Raw genomic sequence first — 18,878 nt, forward strand, 5'->3', positions numbered from 1 at the left:
TGAATCTGGGACCTCCCTCGGGGTCCTTGGCCTCCTCTGCCCTCCTGGCCTCTCCACTGGCCTCTCCACTAGGTCCATCCTCCGGTGGGTCCTGGCTCTCGTCTGATGACACCTGTCTGAGTTGCTGTTGGTTCTGCTCCTCGACCCTCCTGTAGCTCTCCTCGATGAATCTCTCAAGGTCCCTCACTTGATCTTCAATGGAGCTGTTTCTGTCTGGATCCTCAGAAGCGTGCAGCCCCTCCAGGTTCTGAACCCTGGCCTGCAATCTCGCGACCTCATACTTCAGGCCTTCCAGCTCCCGGCACCGACCGCATATGTACTCCCGCCTTCCCGAGGGGAGGTAGTCGTACATATGACACCCCATGCAGTATACTGGAAAGCTCTGGTGTATTCCGGCTGCCTCCATTTCCATCTTATCCGCTCCGCTCTCCGGTCTCCCTCAGCTCTCTGCTCTGCTCCTTTGGTCCGTCTATTTGCTCTCCGCTCTCTCGTCTGCCTGTTCTGCTCTCTCCTCTGGCTCTCACCACTCTGGTCTCCTCTGATCTGTTGGTGTCCTCACTCCCTCGCTCTCCCTCCGCCTGCTGCTGCTGTGTCCTCTCTCCCTCTGCCTGGTGCTGCTGTGTCCCCTCTCCCACTCTCACTCTCCGCCTGCTGCTGCTGTGTCCTCTCTCCCTCTGCCTGATGCTGCTGTGTCCCCTCTCCCACTCTCACTCTCCGCCTGCTGCTGCTGTGTCCTCTCTCCCTCTGCCTGCTGCTGCTGTGACCTCTCACCCACACTCACTCTCTGCCTCTGGTTGTGTGCTGACCTTGGTGTAGTGCCCTGGCCCTTCTCAAGGCCCTTCGCAAAGGCGCTTTCGCCGCGCGCCGAATGGCCGCGCGCCGTTGGCTCCGCCCCTTTTAAGGCGGAGCTCCGAGGTCCGACGTCGGAGGGGTGGGCGGAGCTACCTCTCGTCGCTACCCCTCGCTCTGCACTCTCCCTGTGCCCTCCTGGCTCTCCTCCTCTCCTAACCCCTGCCTTCCAAGTCTCTCTCTTGCCTCTCTCCCTCTGTGGCTGCTTGCAGGCAAGCTGGACTGTTCGGCGTTGGCTCCGCCCCTTTTAAGGCGGAGCTCCGAGGTCCGACGTCGGAGGGGTGGGCGGAGCTACCTCTCGCCGCTACCCCTCGCTCTGCATTCTTCCTGTGCCCTCCTGGCTCTCCTCCTCTCCTAACCCCTGCCTTCCAAGTCTCTCTCTTGCCTCTCTCCCTCTGTGGCTGCTTGCAGGCAAGCTGGACTGTTCGGCGTTGGCTCGGCGTTGGCATTATAAGAAGATTATAATGCCGCTATCGTTTCATGGTGTAACCTCACCTTGACTACTGCGTACAATTCTAGTTGTCATATCTCAAAAAAAGAAAATTTGAAAGTGTCATAGCTGAGAAACACAAGTGTACCAGTACTTTCCTCAAGGTGTGAGGACCTGTAGTCCTACTTTAACACAGACCAATGGAGAGAGCAAGAGAGCGAGAGATTCTTCAAACTTTCAGAACATAAAAGAACAAGAGGACATTCGGAAAAGTTGAAAGGGGACAGATTCAAAACGAATGCTAGGAAGTTTTTCTTTACCCAGCGTGTGGTGGACACCTGGAATGCGCTTCCAGAGGGCATAATAGGGTAGAGCACGGTACTGGGGTTCAAGAAAGGATTGGACAATTTCCTGCTGGAAAAAAGGATAGAGGGGTATAGATAGAGGGCTACTGCACAGGTCCTGGACCTGTTGGGCCACTGCGTGGGCGGACTGCTGGGCACAATGGACCTCTGGTCTGACCCAGTGGAGGCATTGCTTATGTTCTTATGTTCACAGTTAATGATAAGCACTGGATTTGTATTCTGAGTTTGACAGGATTCGAATAGCTGTACTATGTTTAGTTTATTGCTATCCAAGATTTGTTATGATGATTGTACAGCTTGTCTATATCTTGTCACCATTTGTGCACTTTTGTACTTATTGATAAAATCAATACAATGTTTGAACTTAAAAAAAAAAAAAGATATACTGAAATGAGAAAAGGCTCAAAGAAGGGTGCCGAAAATGGTAAAAGGTATGGAACTCTTCTCATATAAGGAAAGGCTAAAGAGGTTAGTGCTCTTCAGCTTGGAGAAGAGGAGGCTTAGGATGGATATGATCAGTGGCATAGCAAAGGTGAGTGGCGCCATGCCCCCCCTTCCGCCATGCGTATGCTCCCTTCCCTTCCCCCATACCTTTTTAACTTCTCCAGTGTGAGCAGCATGCCCATGTCGGTGTCGGGTTGCCCTTTGACGCTACTTCCTAGGCATGGGTCTCACAAATGATGTCAGAGAGTGCCGATGCCAACACGGGCAGCAACCTTGCGCCAGGAAGATAAAAATGGTAAGAGGGAAGGCAAGGGGCACGTGGCAAGGAGAGGAGCGAGGGGGGACGGAGAGGAGGAGGGATGCTGCGCCCTTTGGAAGACTGTAACCCCCTTACTATGCCACTGGATATGATAGGTCTATAAAATCCTGAGTGGTGTAGAACGGGTAAACATGAATCGATTGTAATTTTTAAAAGAGTAAACAAAGACTAGCAGTCAAGTCAATGAAGTTACTTGGTAATACTTTTAAAATGGATAGGAGAAACTGGTTTTTCACTCAACAAATAGATAAGCTCTGGAACACATAGCCAGAGGATGTGGCTCTTTTTTCTCTCCCCTATGCTTGGGAACTACAAGGGGCAGCTGAAAAGTTCTCAGCCCAACCAAAAAAGTTGGGGTAGTCTCCATTGAGGGCAATACATTTAGTCCACCGATTTTCCACTTTTGTTCCATATATTTCCAATGGAATGAAAAGAGTGGAAAATCACTAGACCAGGGCTGCCCAAGTCTGGTCCTTGAGATCTATTGGCAGGCCAGGTTTTCAGGATATCCAAAATGAATATGCATGAGAGAGATTTGCCTGCACTGCCTTCTTGGTATGCAAATCTCTCTCATGCATGTTCATTGTGGATATCCTGAAAACCTGGCCTGCCAGTAGATCTCAAGGACCAGACTTGGGCAGCCCTGCAATAGCCTAAGGGGCTCAGAACCAAAAAAAATGTATAAAATATTTAAAAAAAAACATCATAAATTGGCACTTGGACTTCCTAATTGCCTTTCTGGACATCTAATGAGGTGTCCCAGTCTCTGTGCACCCAGAGCTTGAGATGGGCATGGTGGAGGCATGTTATGGGCGGGCTATGAATGTGTCAAACAGCAGGTTAGACTTGGACATCTTGCAGTGATAAATCGAATGTTTTGCAAGACGTCCTAGACGGAACTTAGATGTTTGGAACTAGACCTGTTTTAGAAGTGTCCAAGTGCCACAAAGATGCCCAAACTGACCAGATGACCACTGCATGCATCAAGGTAAGACACCCCCCCCACTCTCCCAGTACTCACTGATCCCCTTCCACCACACAAAAATGAGAACAAAAAGATACATATCTGTCTCTAAAAGCATCTGGTATGGGAAAGCCTAGCAGAGCTGCACACAGGTGTCTTAAGTAACCTGGTGGGTGGGCTAGTGAACCATAGAGAGAAGGACCTAGGCCCATAAGCCACTCTAACCACTACATTTATGGTAGAAAGTGTGAGCCCACCCAAACCCTACTATACTGCCATATAGGTGCCACCTGCAGCTATAAGTGCTATTGGGGTGGTACACAGGTGGGCATAGTAGGCTTTAGAGGGCTAACCATAAATTATAAGAGAGTTATGGTGAGATATAGATCTGGCACCTTTATGTGAAGTTCACAGCAGTGCCCTCTAAATTGTTCCATTGCTCTGTTGGGATGTCTATGTGGCCAGTCCATTACTATGCTGGCCCCTCCCACATCCAAATGGTCTGCATTTGTATGTTTTAAACATGGATGTTTTTCTGATTGAAAATGGGTATAAAGTTAAACATTTTGGTGGTCTAGATATCCCAGTGGCCAAGATGTTTAAGTAGACAATTTAAAAAAAAAAAAAAAAAAAAAATACATTTGGAGGTCTAGCAGTTTGCCATTTGAATAAGGCCATTTTTGTTCCTTCAAATTGGGAGGTCCATCTGGAGTCATCCAAGTTGGACAGATGTTTTTTTAAAAATGCCCCTCCACATGTATAGCCCTCGACAGAGACCGCCCCAACTTTGTTGGTTGGGATGAAAACATTTTGGCGGTCCCTCGTAGTTTTCAAAAGTTTAAGTCTTTGTTAAAGACCCAGTTCTTTAAACTAGCTTTTAATCTCTCTCCTGCCTGATTACTCTACTGGTTATAGATGAAAACTAAAGAACTAGAACGAAAAACACTGTAGCAGTAACACTTTGATTTTATTCTGATGTTAACTATCTTCTCTGATGTGATTGTGTTCCTTTCCCATCATTGGTTGTTCCATTCCTATCATTTTGGCAGTTCCTTTCTGTTTTTAATACTGTAAACCACTTTGACCCATGCATTGGATAAATGCGGTATATCAAAACAATAATAATAATAATATAAAACAGGTTTGTAAAAGGCGCCATTTTCGGTCTAAGGGACATTTTACATGTTGTGCTCAATTTTTGCTAAACAGAGTGGAGCAGTAGTCTAATAACCAGGGACATCAGGTTCCAAATCAAGGTGATGCTACTTGTGTCCTTGGCAAGTTACTTCTGTCTGTTGCCTCAGGTACAAAATCTTAGACTGCAAGCTCTTGGGGGACTGGGAAACACCTACTATATCTGAACTATAACTTGACTTGCGCTACCAATGAAAAGGTGCGAACTAAGCATAAAAAATAAAATGCAACAGATGCTTTAATTAGGGGACAATGGAGAAATGTTGACGGTATTAGGAGGACTGATGAAAAGTAGGCATTATTTACTGAATGTGCTCCCAGATCAGCGTTACAGTAGGTATATACCTGGCTCGGTCGACAAACATATCCATATGATCCACCTGCAGAACAGCCAAAATGCACTCAAAGAAATGTAAACTAAACTAAACTAAACCTTAAGTTTATATACCGCATCATCTCCATGGATGTGGAGCTTGGCACGGTTTACAAGAACTTAAAATATAGGAAGAGAAGGAAAAAAAAGGTTTACATGAACATATATAGAAGAGAAGAGTAAGGGGGGATAGAATTACATTTTAGTGAAAAGCCAGGTTTTCAGTTGCTTGCGGAATAATTATAGGGAGCCCAGGTTCCGCAGCGGGGTAGTAAGGTCGTTCCAAAGACCTGTGATTCTGAAGAGAAGGGATTTTCCCAGTTTGCCTGCATAGCGAGTACCATGTAGAGAGGAGAAGGATAATTTATACCTTTGGGCAGGTCTGGTAGAGTCAGGACTCGAGGAGTTATAAGATAGTGGGAGGAAGGATGCCATGAATGATCTTAAAAGCCAGGCAGGAGCATTTGAAATGGATTCTGGAAATCACTGGGAGCCAGTGAAGTTTGGCTAGGAGTGGGGAGACATGGTCAGACTTGCGTTTTGCAAAGATCAACTTGGCTGCAGTATTCTGAATTAGTTAGAGTCTTTGAAGACTTTTTTTTGATAGGCTTAAGTAGATGGAATTGCAGTAGTCTAGTTTGGAGAGGATGATGGATTGGACAAGGACGGCGAAATGTTGTTGGCGAAAATAGGATCTTACTTTCCTCAGCATGTGGAGGCTGAAAAAGCATGATTTAGCCAAGGAGCTGAGGTGGTCATTGAGGGAGAGAGAAGAATCGATAATGATGCCAAGGACCTTGCTTGAGAACTCAAGCTGCAGTGCAGTGCCTGAGGGTAGAGAGAAGAGGGTGGGCAGGTGTTCTAATTTTGGGCTGAGCCACAGTAATTTTGTTTTTGATTCATTCAATTTCATCTGTACCGAGAAGGACCAGGAATGGAGTCTCATTATGCATGCTGTAATGTTCTCGTGGAGGTTGGTGAGGTTCTGGTCTGTCTCAAGGAGGACAAGGATGTCATCAGCGTATGTGTAGATTGTTTCAAGGGGGGATAATTGGAGGAGTTTCAGGGAGGACATATAGATGTTAAAGAGAATAGGGGATAGGGGTGATCCCTGAGGGACACCGCAATATGGTGTCCAAGGAACGGACATGGTGCCATTTGTGTTGACAGTGTAGGAGTGAGTGCGTAGGAAGTTTGAGAACCACTTTAGGACTATTCCTATCTCGGAAAGTTGATAAAGTAGTATGTCATGGTGGACAACATCGAAAGCTGCAGAGATCGAACTGTAATAGGACAGCGAATTTGTTACGAGAATGTACCTTAGAAATAATGTTGCACCTTAGAAATTAAGGAAACTAGGAGGGATTTGGTGCTGAAGCTGGGTTTGAAGCCATATTGGTAGGGATGGAGGATGGAGAATCTCTCTAGGTAAGAAGAGAGCTGGGTGGCGACTATGGCCTCTAGCAGTTTAGTTAGGAGACAAGGGAGAAATGTTGACGGTATTAGAAGGACTGATGAAAAGTAGGCATTATTTACTGAATGTGCACCCAGATCAGTGTTACAGTAGGTATATTCCTGGCTCGGTCGACAAACATATCCATATGATCCACCTGCAGAACAGCCAAAACGCACTCAAAGAAATGTAAACTAAACTAAACCTTAAGTTTATATATACATAACAATCCATTTTATTTACATCCGGCTGTTCAGCAAAGTGACTGTTCCCCAGAGAGAACCTGGAAAAGAAAAGTCTTTCCTCCTCATGTATGCTAGAAAGCAGAAATTACTAAGAAGTTTTTGGGTGCCCCACCCCCATTTCATCTGAAGGAGACCTTCAATCACAATGAGGAACAGATTTCTGCAATGTTAGTGCCTCAAATCTGTAAAATGCAAAATGATTCTCAATTCTCAGCAGAGAAGCACGTAAAGTGCCAGACTCCCCTCCAAAATTGTTGCTGCAGTATGACAAATAAAGCCAAAAAGTGTGAGAAAATAAAATTAGTTGGAAAAACTGATTTAGCCCTGGGCTTCATCGTTTAACTTTTTTTTTTTAATGGTATCCATGACAACCAGTGGTCCATTTAGTGAATCACAGCATCTCCAGCCAGAAACAGAAGCGTACAGTTAAATATATAAAGACTGGTAAGTACCTATAAAAGGAATCTTAAAGCACCAGGAGCCTTTTAAAAGGAATTTTAGGTTAAGCCCTCAAAACCAAACCTCTCAAGCAAACACCAGGACTGTGAAAGTAAAATTGATTGTGGACTTTTAGTTTCTCTTACCTTAAAATCATCTGGGAGCAGCAGTTTAGACGTTCTTAAGAAGCTTAAAATGTATCTGAAAATTTCTCCATCCCGATCAATGAAATAGTGTTGCTTTAAGCTGTCTAGGACAATAGGCTCAGTGCCATTAAATAGACGGCTTATTCTAAAAGCAGAACAAAAAGAGGCAAAAAAAAAAAAAAAGACAAAAACAAACAGAATGAACTTTTAGTACAGTTGGAAGGCCTTGAACACAATTCAAGCAAAAGGGTTTTCTGAAAACAACATTTAAATACATAAAGGAGAATATACACTTTTTGTAAACTTTCTACTGATTCAAACGCAAGCAAATATTTACTGTATTCCTGCACAAATTCTCCACGTGTGTGTTTGCATGTGTGCTATGTTTACATGGATAAATAAAAACACACACATTTCTTTAGAAAAACAGGGTTGACCTTGGTAAGATAGCACCCTCAGATACTAATCTACTACCCCAAGGGTGTCCAATGTCGGTCCTCGAGGGCCGCAATCCAGTCGGGTTTTCAGGATTTCCCCAATGAATATGCATGAGATCTATTTGCATGCACTGCTTTCATTGCAGTGTTCTAAGGTAGGGGCGCCAGTAGCTCGCCAAGGCAAAGTGAGTCGATCACCCAGGACTCACTTTGTCTTGGCGATCTAATCTATCGGACCTATCAGTCTTCCTCTCCCCGACGTCAATTCTGCAGTCGGAGAGGAAGTTCGGGCCAGCCAATCGCTGCCTGGCTGGGCGGAACTTCCTCTCTGACGGCAGAATTGACGTCGGGGAGAGGAAGACTGATCGGCCCGAAGCAGGGAGAGCATGCGTCGGCGTCGGGGCCTGTTATCCATTGGTGGGTCCTGTTCCCCGATGGCAGCGGCAGTGGCTTGGGGAACGGAAGGGAGAAAGAAAGAAAGGGGGCAGGCAGGGAAACAGAAGGAAAGAAGAGAAACAGAAAAAAAGAAAGAAAGGTCAGGGAGAGAGGAAGAAAAAGTTGGGGGAGGGAATGAGGTGTGGAGGAGAGAAAGCATACAGGCTGATAGAAGGGAAGAAAGATTGGATGCAGTCAGAAGAAGAAAGTGCAACCAGAGACTCATGAAATCACCAGACAAGGTAGGAAAAATGATTTTATTTTAAATTTAGCAAAGTGGAGGCAGTATTACCACAGTTTTCAAAGGAATTTGCCCAAATAACTTAATAGTTAACTGGGTAAATTCCCAGAGATGAAAACTTCCCTTCACTTACTATGCACAGTTCTGAATTTATATCTGCTGTCTATATTTTATAATATGGTCCCCTTTTACTAAACCGCAATAGTGGTTTTTAGCGCAGGGAGCCTATGAGCGTCAAGAGCAGTGCTGGGCATTCAGCGCAGCTCCCTGCGCTAAAAACTGCTATTGTGGTTTAATAAAAAGGATGGAGGGTATATTTGTCTGTTTTTGTATGGTTGTTACTGAGGTGACAATGCATTGAGTCATCTGCCTTGACCTCTTTGAAAAAAAACCAGAATAGGAATGATAATTAACATTTTCTCAGCGTATAGTGTGCTTTGTGTTTTTTAATTTTATTGTTGGTAGATCATTTTGACTTGGTCATTTTAAAGTAGCTCACAAGCTCAAAAAGTTTGGGCACCTCTGAGCTAGAGCGTTGAAACTGTGTATTTCTATTTTATCCCCCCTTTTACAAAACTGTGGAGCGTTTTTTAGCACGTTTTTTTAGCACGTTTTTTAGCGTTTGGTAGCAGCTCTGATGCTCAGAATTCTATGAGCGTCAGGGCTGTTACCACTACAGTTTTGTAAAAGAGTGAGGGGTTAGTTTGTGATGACATATTCCATACTAGGCGAAGGTGTTTTCTGTGTTCTGTGTGTTCGAAAGACAAGGATTGACTGGTCTGGCTTGTTTAGTTTTACAATGGGTGTATTGATGTACTGCTCACTGCAATATGTAAGATGCTGCCTTTTCCTAGGTACTCATGTGTGACGTGTGGTTTTTTTTACTAAAAATCATGTTTTTCTTACAGATGGGGGGGGGGGTGCCAAAAAATGATGGGCCCCGGGTGTTACATATGCTACGTACGCCACTGTATGTAAAGATACCAGAAAGCTGGCGTAGCAAAAACTTTAAGTAAATTGTTATTCTTCTAAGTTTTGAGTATTTAACCCTCCCACAATCTCACGGGCACTCGTTTCAAGTTTTTTGAGATTTTGATTTAAACGCAATATCAAATATTTTCAATGCGTATAACAAAAATAAATTTGGGGAAATAAATAAAACCATTTGAACAATAAACATACAAACATATCCATAGATGATTAAAATTACATAAGGAGTACAAGGATAAACTACATTTGTTTAAAAATGCGTTCTCCGCGCCTGCTCATAAATTTGTTGACTGGAAGGATCCAGCAATGTGGCCAGATGCCATTCAGGACAAAGACAGAGAAAGAATTGTGCAATTTAGATTAATGATGGAAAATGATTTAAAGCAAATGGCACAGTCTATGAGTAAAGATCTTGACGGACGTTCTTTTTATGAATATCTCCTCTGCCAAATCACCCAATGGACGTGAGAAGGTGGAGCATTAGCAGAAAAGTATGTGTGTATTCGGCCCATGGAAGAAGGGGGGGGTCATAGGGGGGGAAGGGGTGCGTGGGGGGCCCAATAGGATTGATCAGTAAGGGGCCCAGAAATTTCTGATGGCAGCCCTGCCTTAAATGGTGTCTTCGATAGCCTGCTGGCAGCAATTCCTCTGTGCTGCTAGAGGCTGGAACTTTCCCTCTGCGGTCTCCCTCCCCCCAGACATGATTTCCTGATTCTGTGTTGCCAGTCCAGGGCGGAGAAAGAGAGAGATACTGGTCCCAGGGGCAGAGAGGAAAGAAACAGAGGCACTGACTGGTTAACCATGGGACCTGTGTGGCCCACCCGTTTAAGTCCAACCCTGGTAGTCGCATCTCTATATATGCAGTACAACAAAAACAGAACTGCATCAGTGACTACCTGGGTGATGTATCAAACATATATGAAAGGTTTAGAAAAGTCAAACCTATATTTTAGGCAGACAGCATTCTGTGACTACAGGTCAAATTATGTCAATGTGCAGCCAAGGACCATATTGAGCTACAATTGCACTCTGTGTGACTCACTCCACCTCTACCTCTCTTCATTGCTGGCAACAAGAGGCAAAAATGGTCTGGGAGCAAGCCTCTTCCCACAGTTCTAACAAATGCACAGCAAATCTAACAATGGGTGATGACATCACCAAGTGTAACCTGGGTAAAAACCAGGCAAACATTAAAACAAGGAAAGGAAAAGATTAAGAAAGTGAACTTTAGTATTTCCAAAAGGCTAATTTTGGGAGAGCATTTTCCAAATGTGATAAGACACTCCAAGCTAGGCAATTTAAAGATTTTGATCACTTCCTCTGCAGTACAGTCTTTCAGTACAGAGACTATGCCAGGTGTTATCATGTACATATACAAGGGGCCGCTGACCAACCAACAAAGTTGGGGCAGTCTCCATTAAGGGTTATACAGTTAGTCCAGTGATTTTCCATTTTTTCCATCCAGTATAGCCCTCGATGAAGATTGTCCAACTTTGTTGGATGGGCTGACGACTTTCAGCGGCCCCTCACATGCACATGTATATTGATTAATTCAAGCTTATGCAACAAAACCCCTTCAACTAGAAAGCCCAGGTGGCATTTTATTAAAAAGAAATACAGTCTGATACCTTCCTGGAAAAAAAAACCTCAACACTTTCAAAAGCAGAGCAGTTATAATGTCCATAAGGAGGATCTCAGTAGTTTCTTGGGGATTATAAAATGGGGTAAAAATTTTGAGAGAGAAATAAGGGGCAAAATGTGTCATTTGGCAAATGGGAGTTTAGTGTGTCACATGATGAGCTCTGGTAGCTCAAGGTAACACGAACACAGGGTTGTTACCTCACTTCAAGTTAACTAAACAGGATGATCCCGTCCTGGTTTTGTTCCACTGTATGCATGATTTCTTAAAGAAGTTAGTTGAGGACAAAAAATCAGAACTATTAATTTACCCAGGTGGAAGGTTGGGAAGGGGGTTCAGTGTCCCTAATTGGAAATGCATTGTAATATCTCATTGTGTGTGACAGGTGATCTAAAGTTGTTTGTGTGCACCACCACTGCAGAAGTTCAAAGGGCAGAATCACTGCTCTAAGGGAAGAAGCATCCCCTAGTTTTAAGATGCCAGAAGAGGGGAGAAAGGAAGCAGCTGTTCCCATAAAAGGCAATGCTATGATTGCACAGCTGCAGTTATGCATGCTTTGTGCATATAAATGCAGAAAAAAAGAGCCTCTTACATGTTTCCCAGTGCCCTAACAACTATTCTATAAGGGTGTTCATAAGAGGAACAATGCAAGGGGGATGTATACATGGGTGGGACATACACATGTCTCCCACTTTTGCAAACTTATAGAGTATTAAAAGTTCTCTGTATTGCTTGCTGCAAGTAGGAACACCTATTTCCACATACCATAGACCTGGAATAAGCGGATGCATGCTGAAGCAGGGTTACGCTAGCATTCTATAACTGAATCTGGTTGCCCAGTGGGCACCTACATCTAAACGCCCCTTTATAAAATTGCCACAATAGTGGAGAGAAGGAAGAAGTAGGGATCCTTTTTTGGGAGTTCTACAGCAAGCAGACCCTCAAGTTGCTGTAACAGATGCAGAGAGGAGTCAAGAGAAGACTGGAGACCACCTTGATTTGAGACTTCAGGGAGATTTCCATACTGGCTTGAATCCAATACCAGGTAGCAAAGGGTTGCTTTGTGCCGTGTTTAATACCAATGGAATTTAATAATCAACTCTTTGAAAGCTGAAAAGAAATGAAGTGTTTAATTATGGTTAAAGAAAAATCGACAATTAAATTTAGTTACTGTTTTGGAACACAATTCAAGGGTGCGAAGGGAGTTTTGATAGTGTGTCCATTCTTTGGGCTTTAGAGAGAGATCTCACTCACCCACTGGCTGATTGGAGAGCCCAGACTTTCCAGGACATAGGGGGTACTAGAACCTAAACTTGTGACCTGCTTGCTATTTATGGTACCTCCTGGCAATGGGGAAAAACTGGGACTGCATTAGCCTGTTCAACTCACCAGAAGCGAAGAGGCAACCCCATCACTACTATTTTTTAATTTACATACCGCATAATCCAAAGATTCTAAAGGCTCATTTTACTAAGGTGTGCTAGCGTTTTTAGCTCGCGCTAACCCTGCACTACACGGAAAATACTAACGCAAGCTCTATGGAGGCGTTAGCGTTTAACGCGCGCTAAAACCGCTAGCGCACCTTAGTAAAAGGAGCCCTAAGGAGTTTATATAAATTGTTAAGAACAGCCTTACTGGGTCAGACCAATGATACATCAAGCCCAGTAGCCCGTTCTCATGGTGGCCAATCCAGGTCACTGGTACCTGGCCAAAACCCTGAGAACTTGTTGACAATAACTTATTGTGTATGTAAACTACTATTATTACTAATTATTTCTACAGTGCTACTAGACATACAGAGTGCTAAATACCTGATGTGTGAGCCCACTAGGGACAAGTACAATCTAAGTTTTGTACCTGGGACAGTGGACTGCTAAGTGATTTGCTCAAGGTCACAGAGCTGCAGTGGGAATTGAACCCAGTTTGCTAGGATCAATGTCAACTGCACTAACCATTATGCTACTCCTTCCCTAGGTCATACAAAGTGGCCATAATAGGCTGTAGCAGCTGGAAGCATTTGTTACCTTTCTTGTGAAAACCAGACCTGCTTATAGCACTCGAACTTGTGTTTGCTGTCCCTAAAATTATTAAGTGCTTCAGGGATTTAGTTGTGTTAAGGTGCTTCTAGTACTACCTCCTCATCAGGTCATACTGGACCATACATATATTTCAGAAAACTATAACTAAAAAGCAATTAAAAGGATCAAAGCGCCTCAAGTCAAATTTTTACAGTTTGAAGGTCATAGAAAATATCAGAAATTTAAGTACAGTTGTCCCTTCCATCATTCTGATAAGTGTCCTGGTAGAAACAAGCAGTTAGCTGAAATTTATGAATGCCTTGGAAAAGCCAAATGGGAAATTTCCTAAAATACATGGGGATATTTCTGTAAATTGGCACCTCAGTCTAGTGCCCAATGCCATACATGTATTGCCAATTATGTAACATCTTGGCACCAAGGTTTCATAACAGAATGCTAGCATAAGGTCGGCATTGGCGAACCCATGTTTTGGCTCATCCTCTTATATCATGTCAATGGCAAGCATAAGCTGGTATGCCTAGGAGCACCATGTGATGTGCATAATTTATAGCTTTCTATCAACTATACATGCACCTGGGAGACATGCATATTGCCTGCACATACTCAGCTCACTTGTACATTGCCTTGCAGTTAGGTGCGGTGGCATTTAAACACCACCTAGTGCACAGAGGCACCTGTTTGTCAATTAATGGTACTTTTGATGTGCTACATTATAGAAGTCTCTCTCCACCCCCTAACCGGTGTATTCCCATGCAAAATCAGGAATACATACATAATTTTTTGGAGCACCCAAACCACACTCAAAATATGCCCCCTTTGAACCTGCGCATCTTAAGACATTCTTTCATTGCCATTTATTGGATTTATATAGTTTCTGCCCATGATTATACTTCTGGGTGCTTTACAGATATGTTCACATTAAATTACATGAAAACAAATATACATTCACATGAATAGAACATTTAAACAAATATACCTTTAATATGTATATAAATAATGTAACTGTTCTAAAATGATCTCCCATGTTCAACAAGGCCAGTGCCATAGGTGAAATAGAGGGCAACCAAAACCAGGGTTCTTGGTTTTGACAAACAGAATCAGCAGCCAAAAATTTGCTATTCAGTTTCATCTGAAAAAAAGCCAAATCTGAAAACTGCCTCTCTTCTCCTCCTGCCCCTGGCAGAGAATGGGGCCCAATGGGTTGCAATTTCCTCCTCGACAAAGAGCAGATCCCAGCAGGCCAGCAACCTGCCCCCACCCTGTCTGACCACAACTCCTCCAATCCTTCCACCACCTGAAAACCTTCTCCAGGACTACTTTTAAATGTCCTGGTGATTTAGTGACTTTTTCCAGGCAGGAGTGATCCCCAGTTGTTCCTGCCCCCATCAATTTCTCAGTTAAGATGGCTGCCAGCTGCTCGCTCCTGCCCATACCAGTTCCAATCTCAAAATAGCTGCCGGGACCTCCTGCAGTGGTCTTGGCAGCCATTTATTTTTTATTGAGGGATCAGTGGGGGGGGGGGGGGGCAGAGGCAAGTTGGCATAACTCTTGCCTAGAAAGTCCACTAGACTACCAAAGCATTTAAAGGTAGGCCTGAGGAGAGCCTTTGGGTAGTTAGAAGGTGGAGGGGTTGATACCAAAAGAAAGAAGCAGAGAGCATCTGGTCTTCAACTCCATTTTATTAGCAACCAATCATAAAAAGTCCGATGGACACAATAAAACAGAAAACATATAATAAAAACAAAGTGGAACATGGACTCAACACGGGCCATGTTTCAGCTAGGGTACGTTCATCAGGAGTCTACCACTGGTAGGTAACATACAAAGGTTCCACATCATATCCAAGAAAAAGGATTCTTATAATGAGTGCAGTAGCTAAGAACATCAGAAGTGGAGGGGTTGGCCAATCTGGGAGAACCCAATCTGGCAGTGGTAGGGCTGGGAGAGTTTGATTTGAACCAAAAATGCATTGGCCTTTTTAGCTGAAACTGAAGCATGAATGATTTAGATTTCAGGTTGGTTTCAGTGTGAAGCCATAACAAATTTGTTCAGCTTCTAAGGTGAACCTTCAGCCTTGTTTCCTTTCCCAATTAAAATTTTCAAGCGTAGCCCTGAGCAAATACTATGCACTGAAGGAGTAAAGTATTTCCCAGAGCTATATCAGTACTATATGCTGTGTACTGGAGTTTGTATGGCCGCTCTGACCTTCAGAATTGCAGAGTTTGGCAGTTGGAGTAAAAATAATACACTCCCCCTCCATATTTGTGGGCTTAGTATTGACAAATTTGGTTATTCCCGAATCTCTAACCCCCTCCCCCCCCCCAAACCTCTCCACACCTTACTTCTAAAGCCTGGTGGTCTAGTGATGAAGTGGGGCAGGAGTGATCTTTCTATGTTCCTGCCTTGTGCAGAGCCATGACCAAAAATGGCTGCCGGGAGTTCCTGAATAAAGTGCCAATGCACACATTGAGGGCCAAGAACATCTGGCTGCATTTCTACTAATCTATCTGATACAGATGTAAAAGACAACTGTGTCAGCAGAGCTGGCGTTTAGTTAGCTGTAGCGCTAGTTCATAGCACTAATTATAAAGAAGAGTTTAATTTGCCTCTAATCAGATTATTTCCAGATGCCACATTACAGGCTGCTTTCTGACCCCCCAGCGACTAAGAGATGGTCTGGAGGCATAAACTCCCCGACTGAGTTAGGCAAAGCATTAAAGCACGGTCAGGGAGTCAACTCTTATTCCTCAGGTTTTCTGACCTCAGAATTATGAAGGAGGGACAAAAGTAGCATTTCACACACATCTTGGAAAAGAGGGCAGAGGCTATGCTGCTATGGCACACATTCTTATTTTTTTATTATGTTTTTTTTCTTTTACTTAATTTTAAGTTTTCAAACAAAATATTCAAGTTCAGCATGAGTGGAAAAATAAAGCTGAAAAGAAAAAAAAAAATACTGAATTTAAAGAAGCTAGCAATAGTTATTACATGTGGAAGGACATTTTTGAAAGAACGTCCCAAATCAGACTTGGAACATCCTGCTCATTAAGTAAAAAAAGAAAAAAAAAAGTTCATCTTGCAGCCATTTTCGAACTGGAACACAAATCATGATCTCTTGTTTGAAAATGCATACAAAAAGGACATTCTTGAGCTGAAAACATCCACAATGAATAGCCATTTTCCAAAATAACAGCCCCCCCAAAAAAATGAGGCACAAAAACATCCGTCTGTCATCATTTGAACACAAAAATGGCCACATAAACATCTCTGCAGAGAAGAGGAACAGCCTAGTGGTCAGTGCAGTGGACTTTTAAGTATAAACCCCACCTTAATTCCTTTGTTGTCACCCTCCAAGAACAGATAAAATCCTACTGTACCTAAAAGCCGTTAGGACTTGAACATGAGCCGATGGCACCTAACTAAACTTAAAAAGGTACACCATTACAATAGCCATAATGCTTGCAAGTTTTGCATCAGTTGCAAGTTTTCCAAGTTTTGCCTCTATTTGCAATGTGTTGATGAGATTAAATGTATCCGTCTTGTGCAACAATTTCTGTGGACTGGTAAGCGAGCTGGACTTCCCTATAACATGGCTGCTAAACCTTGGTATAAGGGGGGGGGGGTTAGGTTTATTGAACTTAGGATTCCTAACTATTAGCTGTGGCATGAGACACGTTAGTAAACTCTGAGGTTCCCCTAAAGTAATTATTAACACCCAATTAGAGCTATCTTGTTTCCAGGCTGAGCATTTCAGTGCCTACCTCCATTTTGTTTCTTCCAAACATCCTTCCGCTTTGATGGTCCATGTGCTTTGCAAGCCACTTTGTTGAGTTTGGCAGTGGGTTTGTAAATTTCATGGCATCAGTTACAGAGTGTCTCCTTTTTTGCCCATATTTCTTAACAGTCAGTTTCCTCCTGGTTTGGAGGTATCTAGATTTATACAATGGGAAGCAAGGGGACTTTGTTTTTAACTCCATCAGATCCAGGAAGATGGCTGTATGAAGTCTTTTGCTATGCTAAACTCCAACAGGAGGGTATTCTTTCCCCTACCGATGGTTTCGCTTATTTGCAGATCCATCATTATGTTACCTCCTTGTGGCCAGTCCGTTAGAATGGTGGCCTCTCCTGCATCTAAATGGTGCTGATTTAGACGTTTCTAACTTGGATGTTTTTGTGGTCAAAAACAGATAATAAATTTAGATGTCTTGGTGGCCTAGATATTTTGGTGGCTAAGACATACAAGTAAATGAGTTTTTTAAAAATTTGGAAGTTCCGTTCAAAAATTGACATTTCTGCACTTCTGAATTTGGATGTTTAGCAGGAAACGTCCAAGTCAGACTTAAGATGTCTTTTTTGAAAATGTCCCTCCACATCTTTGAGATGCAGTGACCAGAACTGCACACAGTATTCAAGGTGCGGCCACACAAGGGCATTATATCATTCTCATCTTTGTTTTCCATTTCTTTCCTGATAATTTCTAACATTCTATTTGCTTTCTTAGCCCCTGCCACACACTGAACCAAAGTTTTCAATGTAGCCTCAATGATGACACATAGATCCTTTTCCTGGGCAGTGAATCCTAATGGGGAACCCCACATCACAAAGCTATAGTTTGTGTTCCTCATTCCCACATGCATCACTTTGCAGTGCACTAGCTCACCTCTTCAGTATTGCCTCAATTAATTATCTCTCTGGCTTAGTAATAACTGGCTGGCACATAATTCAGTTAAATCTCTGGTTAAGTAACCACATTGCCATCCCTTGCTTCTATTTTATCTAGCAATTCATGGTGTGATCTTTGTTAACAGCTCTCATTTGCGCTTCATATTTCAGCTGAAGTGAAACACTGCCTTCATGCATTATGGCAGTTTTAAGCTGTCTGAGCCCTTTTAAACAAGTCAGCACAGTTAGAAGTACTCTGGGCACTTGTAATAAGTAGACTTGATTACTATAATACAGTTGTAGCAGGACTGCTACAAAAACCTATTCAGTGCTTGCAGACAGCTCAAAATATGGCCATTAGAATCCTTAAAAAACAAAAGAGATATCCACAAAGAAGAAAATCCAGAGAAAACAAAAAAAAAACCCTGTGGAGTGACGATGTTCCCAAATAGACTTTATTTGAAAGTATCAAAGTTCCAAAGGTACACTAAAATCATCCACATAAAATAATTCCATCCACATAAAAGTAAATCATCCACATAAGAGCCTTAAAGGACCTAGTCCGCTAGGGATACAGGACCCAACACGGTCCGCGTTTTGACAAAAAGTCTTCTTCAGGGGTCCCTGGGGGTTCTATAAAGGTGAGTACGTGGGAAACAATTGTGTGGTGAACCGGAAGTGAGACACTGTCAGGAAGGAAGGAAAACGCTGCAAAAAACAAAAAAAAAACCAACAAAAAACAAAACCCCAACAAAACAACAACCCCCCTCCCCTCTGTAAGAAAACCAAATAAAGAATCGAATAAAGACTAAAATCCGCTGACAAAATCTGCACATGGAACAAGGTTATAAGTGTAAATTGAAGAGTGAATAAAAAACCGGGACTCTTACCTGGAAGTATTGAGCTTACAAACTCCGTGGTGTGTGGATAAAGAATGAAACAAGCACGCTGAAAGAATAAGTCCTTTAAATGAATGAACTGACGCGCAGATGTGTCCCAAGAGCGCCATGACGTCGCCACAGGGATGGCACGTGTGCATGAGGACTTATTTGGCTGAAAGGACACCTCCCCTTGCCTTTCTCTTGCTGTTTTCCTGCTACTCTTTCAGCATCATTGGTTGTCTATACAATGCTATTTTCAGTTTAACATCCTTGTCTTTACCCACAAGATACTTCATTTAGGAATGCTACTTTTTCTCTCTTCTGTCCTTATAAG

The 18,878-nt window shown here is 43.1% G+C and overlaps 1 protein-coding gene across 3 annotated transcripts in view; it reads right to left on the reverse strand.

Annotated features, from left to right (window-relative positions):
• The window catches only part of KCTD15 (potassium channel tetramerization domain containing 15), a 155,027-nt gene that overhangs the window by 64,001 nt on the left and 72,148 nt on the right, over positions 1-18,878 (reverse strand). For all 3 annotated transcript variants that reach the window (XM_033942715.1, XM_033942716.1, XM_033942718.1), the window contains one exon: positions 7,221-7,365. In XM_033942715.1, the coding sequence (XP_033798606.1) occupies positions 7,221-7,365 (145 nt within the window). The remainder of the gene's footprint in view (positions 1-7,220; positions 7,366-18,878) is intronic.

Source organism: Geotrypetes seraphini, chromosome 4 (assembly GCF_902459505.1).
Source record: "Geotrypetes seraphini chromosome 4, aGeoSer1.1, whole genome shotgun sequence".
In the NCBI taxonomy this organism is placed as follows: domain Eukaryota; kingdom Metazoa; phylum Chordata; class Amphibia; order Gymnophiona; family Dermophiidae; genus Geotrypetes; species Geotrypetes seraphini.